Below are 6,693 nucleotides of genomic sequence, written 5' to 3'. Positions count from 1 at the left end.
TAACTATATATACCTTGTGCTGTACCAGGATGACATCAATCATATAATGCACCTAAAACATCCAATTGGAACTTTCTCTTCTAGGCTGTTGTAAAAATTTAAAAATGAAGGGTCTCCCTAGACCAGAGTGATATGTGTCAGATGAGTCAGCTTAAGCTCTCTTTTCACACCAAATAACAATTGAAAATAATGCGAAAACATGATAGTGTATATATATCATCTAAGCCAGAGAATAACGTTAAAGAATGACTGAATATAGCAATTTGTTTGAAGAAGGAATAGTGAGAGGCAAACTGTGAACCCTTTCTAAAGGGTGGAGTGTGCTGGCAGAATATGTCTCCCCAAGATCCTTCTAAAAGCCCCAATGACCTCTTTATTCCTCAGGCTGTAGATGAGGGGGTTCAGAGCAGGTGTGACAATTGTGTAGAACACAGAGATGATATTGTCTTGCTTAGGGTTGTGAAAGGAACTGGGCAGGACATACATGAAAGTGGCACCCCCATAGAACATCCCAACCACAGTCAAGTGGGAGGAACAGGTGACTAGGGCTTTCTTCCTGCCTTCATTTGAGGGCATATGCAGGACAGTGGACAGAATTAGTGAGTAGGAAGTAAAAATGGCAGAAAGGGGAAGCAATAGGAATATCACCCCTGTTACATAAACCATGAGCTCATATTGAGAGGTGTCTACACAAGCCAACTTCAACAACGGAGGAATCTCACAAAGCAGGTGTCTGATTTCCTGGGACATGCAGAAAGGGAAGTGCATCGTGTACACAGTGTGCCCTAATGCACTAAGGGATGCCAGAATCCACGATATGGCCACCATGAGCCAACAGACCTTTGGACTCATCAAGATCATGTAGTTTAGAGGATGACAAATGGCCACATACCTGTCATAGGCCATGAAGGCCAGAAGGAGGTCCTCTGAACCACCTAATGTCATTGCTGAAAACAATTGAAGTGCACAGCCCTCAAAGGATATGGTGTTGTCTTTGAGCAGAAAATCCACAATAGCCTTTGGAGTGACAGTTGATGTGAAGAGGAGGTCAATGAGAGACAGTTGCCTGAGTAGGAGGTACATGGGCACATGGAGCCGGGCATCCAGTGTGATGACCAGGAGCAGCAGTCCATTGCTGGTTAGGGCCAACATGTACAGGGCTGTGATTGTGGCACAGATCAATTCAGGAGAGCCACTGCCATCCAGAATACCCACCAAGACGAAGCCATTTTCCAAAGTGGAGTTCATGAGCTCCATTCTGAGTGGTCTTTTTGTTGCCTAGAAACAAATGCATTCTCAGTAGAAGCCTTTCTAAGGGAATTCAACCCAATCTGGAATTGCCCTAGAACACTGTGAAATGGGTAACAAGGGTTTCATGCAGCATTTTTTCCTTTTCTTAGCTAAGTATATTCTCTGGTTTCTGAATGTTTTCACTGAATTTTGGTACAGCCTCAATTAAGTGGGAAGCAGCACATTGAGAGCTCCAAAACACTGAGAATCTTTTTTCTTAAGTTATTAAGTGAATTGTACATAGGCAAATATCTTTATAGGTAGAAATAACCATGTATGTCTCCACATTAACAAACATACTGGGCATTGATTTAAGTTCTGTTTCCAGCTGAAGTCTGCTTGTGATGACGATTCAGATTGTAAGGATTAATTTACAAAATAGTTTCATTTCCTTCCTTTGACTATTCTGCCTATTCTTCCTGATCTAATTAATAGCTACCTCACAAGAGGAATCCTTGGTCCATGGACCACATGATCTCTTTTACTTTTCAAATATCCTCCTCTCCTTTATTGACTACTTGCTACTCTTCCAAAAATGAAAATAAATTCTAAACTGGATGTAGTGGGTGAGTTAGAACTTAATGACAATGTGGTAAAGGAGTACAGAGGTATATGCCTATCTAAAAGCAATGGCAAGATATTTATTTAGGAGTGGACAAAAATATCAGATGGTCTTTACAGAAACATGGCAGATGTCTATATTTATAGCACATGATAAATGGCATGAGTTACAAAAATAAGACATGTTAAGCAAGGCCCAAAGCCAAACCATTATGTAGAATTTAGAGAAAGACTCTGACCATAAGTACTAGTTTACAGTCTTCACAGATCTTACCAGGAGGAAGCATGGACTCCTGCCACATACTGAATTCATATGACAGTTCCACTTGAAAGAAGTTGAGAAGGGAAGGAAAGGAAGTAGATGGTGTGTGTGTGTGTGTGTGTGTGTGTGTGTGTGTGAGAGAGAGAGAGAGAGAGAGAGAGAGAGAGAGAGAGAGAGAGTCTATATAGCTTACTTTTTAGGAATGCATGTATTTCACAGTTGGGTAAAAGAAAAAGGAAACATGAAATGAAAAGAGAAATGGAAAATTCACCATTGAATGTATCTCTGTTTTCCCACCATGTGTACTTATTCCTTCTATGGTATGTGTCTCCACACCAGTTATCTAAGATCATAACCTATAAGTGAGTGGATCATAAGTGGAAGGGTCACATGATCCAACTCTTTTCATTCACTCAGTCAAAATTTCCTAAGAATGTACAATGTATAAGGAATTGCACTTCATAAAATATGAAAACACATCACACAGAAATCCATATCATACAATCTTGACTACTGATAGTTGATTAAACTATTGCATATGGAGAACATAAAAGAGAGGTTTCAGAAACAGATTTCCTGAAGAAGCAACACATGAAGTTTTGGTCATACATGAATAGGATTTGGCTAAGTCAAAAAGCCCAGTAGTGCAAAAAGAGATGGTGGACGATAGCATCATGTGCATGGAAAAGCAGTACAGCATATCCTCTCATACTCTTTACTCCTTGAACTATAGGCAGATGCCAGCCAAAGAAATGTCCTCTCATAAATGATGTCTTACAGTTTCCTCGCACCTAATCTTCCACTTGTTCTATGATATCAATATGATATGTGTTACCACAGAAACTCTTTGTCAAAATTCCTTGCCTGTACAAGAAAAAAAAGATACTTTGGGGTAGTGCTTCTGGCATATGTGAAACCTGGAAAAAAAACTTTTGTATAGATTTGATGGAATATGTATGGAAAGAGAAACAAAGGGAAGAAGACAATTACCTGGCACATTCTTTCAGATTTCTGTGCCAAGGTTTGAACAATATTTCATAGGAAAGAGGAGGAATGGGTTTATATTAAGGTGATGTAAGTAGAACCCCAGATCTTACCCACTTCCCTCTGAATCATTCATTACTCATGTTTTCTCTCCTACCCTCATCATTGTCTCTTCATTCTATCCTCTAAAGAGAAAGAGCAGGACATGGCCATGAGGCTAGCAGAGGAAGAGTCCATTTCTGGAAAGCAGCTTTGCAGCATGGTGACCTCACATCGAGTTGTCAGAAGAGGTCAAAAGCAATTCTACTTCATGGAAATGGCCAGAGGAAATTCAGGAAATGGAGCTAGAATTTGGAAATGGAGCTAGAATTAGTGTTTTCATAAGTTTGTCCTCTCTGTCATTGCTCAGTGTATTTAATTTTTGTTTTCAAATTGTTTTCAAATCGCTTTTCTCTATTATTTTCAGTGTCAAGCAGATATGTAGGCAGAAGGAACTTAAACTGACATTAGATAGCCCCCTGTGAGATAATATTCATCTAGGGTCTGATTCAGATGCTAGGAGCTTAGGAAAATCCAAATATATCAAGTACTGAGTTTTACCAACCATCCAGCAGCATGAATTCTGGATGTTTAGACAGATGGAAGAATGTTTGCAAGTGTCCCCAATAACTCAAAGTGGGTTCCTGTTTGGGGTATCTAAAATAAAGATGGAAAGGCTGGGGTCTGAAGACTGAGTAATGAGAGAATTTATGAGGAGTGGGGACTTTTGATGTTGCTTCTTAAAACTTACAGCCCCTACATATTGTCTAAATCAGAGACAGAGCCCTTACCTCCAACACCAAAAGGCAGAGAGGTTAAAGATGCTGAAGTCAAGAGAGGTGTTTCGTCTGTCAGGGTGATCTTCAGAGCTTGTGTGGCTGACACTAAGATCAGGGAGAAATAGTCCTGCGGTCAGTGCTATTGCTAGTTTTCTCTGTGAAGGAGGTGAGTGTAGGTGATCAGCTGAGTTCTAGGGCATGATCTTGCAAAGTGAGAGGCTGAATTCCTTGGTATGTTTTTCATCTACTCTCTTAGAAATCCCTCCAAAGATTTGCAAGCAGACATTGACTCAGGAGAAGTAATGTTCATCATGCTTAGCTAGCATTGAAATACAAAGCAAAAGTAAATAGAGATTCCATTTTACCCCAACTCAAATGGCTATCATCAAGACAGCAAGCAAGAGATCTGAATTGTTTTAAACCATATTGTCAGATTCTCATATATTATCTCTTGTAGGGGTCTGTGGTATAAGATAAGCACTGTAGGAATTTGAAGGAAGAGCTATGGGTAGGACTGTTAAAAGAAGACCAACAACTGCCTAGTTTCATCATCTCTGAGGCAACAATGAATCCCAAGCTTTGTCCTGAGGGAGGTTTGACAGTGTCATCCTCCCAGACGACATGACCTCCCCGGTAAATGGTCCTCCTGGAAACTGGATTTTAATGAATCCTCCAGGCACATCATCTGGCCTGCCACTTTTGTACACTTCATCTGTTGAATCTGCTGTGGGGTCTGGGTTTTTCTGCCCAACATTGTCTTGCCCAGGAGTCTCTGACTAAGAAATAGTGCCAGGATCTGACCCAAACAGCAATGGTCCTCTGTGTAGCTTCTTTCAAGTGACAAAGGATGTCTTGTAGCCCCTGTAGTGCTATAATCTCCACTTTTCTCTGGTGAGGCTTATAAAGCTACAAGAGGTAGACAAGTACATTAGCTGATATCATGTCTTCTTCCATTGATCTATAGTCATCATCAACACTGAATCGTCAGACCCTACTACTCTGTAGGCTCAGTCCTATGGATCTCCTCTCTATCTACTCATACATGTGCTCAGGTGGTCTTGTGATTGCAATCTTTGGCTATGGAACTACTCAGAATTCTAAGAAAACACACAGCAACTGTCTATATCATTGAAAGTAAGAGAGACAAAAGGACACCCCATATTTTGGGTCCTGCTCTCCATGATCAGCCAGGACTCCAGAAACAGTGAGTTTCCTCTGATAAATTGCACTCCATCTTCATCAGAGAGGACTTAGTGTCTCCTGAGATTAGATACTAACAAGTATATATCTTACAAGGGAAGTTACTGGAGAACACAGGCTGTGTGATGCTGTACAAAAGTTAAAAATGTATGGTGCTCTTCACCATTGCTAAGCAGGTATGTTAGGAATATGAAAGTTGCCAAAAGGGGAAGATGGGGAGGTTAAAAAAAAGGACATGGGTTAGGGTTTAAGTTAGCTTCAGGGTTTCCTGAATTGAGACCCTTTCAGAGAATCCAGACAGACTTTATAGAAATGACTAAAGTTTAAAAAAAATTAAAATATTTAACTGATTATAATGGATTACTTCTCCAGGTAGGTAGACCTTCCCCTCTCTAGCTGCTTTGGACGGCAATGGATTAAAACTATCTTAGAGTAAGTCATAACAATCTCCCTCTAGCTTTGCTTAGGATTAACATAGCACTAAAGAGAGATGTGACCTCCTATATCTTAGTGGATCCATGTATATTCCAATCATGCAAACTGAGAACCAGATTATTAAAATTTCCAGCTCATTATTTCCAGCTTCAGGGCTGAATACTAATAAAAAGCCGGGAAGGGAACATATAGGAACCAACCTGGAAGGGTTCCTTTCTGGTGCTGTTAACCACCAAAACTGCAGTTCAGAAACCTGAAAGAGGTGGGACACATTTCACATGAATAAGCTACTAGAAAAAGCACCTAGGGAAAATGGACAATCTTGCCACAAGGACATGCTTTGAAATTAAGATTAAGAAAGAATTGTCTTTAGTCTGTTTGTTATGGAAAAGACAATGGGAAACTTGGTGTAATGTAACTAAAATATCTTTTCCATTAACTGTTCAGTTTAGTGCATGTATAATCTTATACTGTGGAAACTTAGAAGGACAAATATTACATGTCCTAAGTTTTACCCCAAGGGTCATCTAGGGAGCTTTTAAAATTAAATTTAGAAAGAACCTGACAATACTTTATTACCTAAAGGGCATGTTGGGAGGGTTCCTTTCCTTTTTACTTCTGATATCTGTGCTGATAAAAACTAGATACGGAGATTTGAATACTTGGGTAGAATGGATTAACTTTATAGTACTTGTGCTCAATAAAAGTTATTGTTATGTTTGTGGGGCAGGACATGCCCTGCCTCAAGTAGTATGCTTTCCTCTTATAACACAGAGACTGCAGAAATAAACTGTATGCTAGCCTCACTGCAGGATAAGGACATGCAGGAAGATAAAACTAGCCAGGGGCTATAGCTCTTGTTTCTGGCTATATAGACAGACCCATGTGAAACTCTTCATCTCTCCTCATGTCTCATATAATAGGGTAGATTCCCTTCCAATATGGAATCATGAAGTTTCTAACCACAGCTTGAGTGACTCAAACAACAGAGGAAGAATAGCAATTACTCTACACTCAGTGTCTCCTAAACTGACATATGGTAATACCACGGAGAGGTAAACATTTACTCAAGCCCTCCACCCAAGTGAAATCTACACACTGGCTCAATTGACCTTACTCTTTACCCTGGCCTTCAATTCTCCT

At 40.0% G+C, this 6,693-nt stretch overlaps 1 protein-coding gene across 1 annotated transcript; it reads right to left on the bottom strand.

Annotated features, from left to right (window-relative positions):
- Positions 1-306: 306 nt before the first annotated feature.
- LOC114710270 (olfactory receptor 2AG2-like) lies at positions 307-1,257 on the bottom strand. The gene has a single exon (XM_028894374.1). It carries the CDS (start codon positions 1,255-1,257, stop codon positions 307-309), a length of 951 nt encoding a protein of 316 aa, XP_028750207.1.
- Between the last annotated feature and the right edge of the window lie 5,436 nt (positions 1,258-6,693).

Source organism: Peromyscus leucopus, chromosome 1 (assembly GCF_004664715.2).
Source record: "Peromyscus leucopus breed LL Stock chromosome 1, UCI_PerLeu_2.1, whole genome shotgun sequence".
NCBI classification, from domain to species: domain Eukaryota; kingdom Metazoa; phylum Chordata; class Mammalia; order Rodentia; family Cricetidae; genus Peromyscus; species Peromyscus leucopus.
The sequence above is the reverse complement of the archived record's forward strand: the minus strand, read 5'-3'. Positions and strand labels throughout refer to the sequence as shown.

Excerpts from the sequence above, each read along its gene's own strand:
- LOC114710270 (XM_028894374.1), bottom strand. The coding sequence starts at position 1,257 with ATGGAGCTCATGAACTCCACTTTGGAAAATGGCTTCGTCTTGGTGGGT.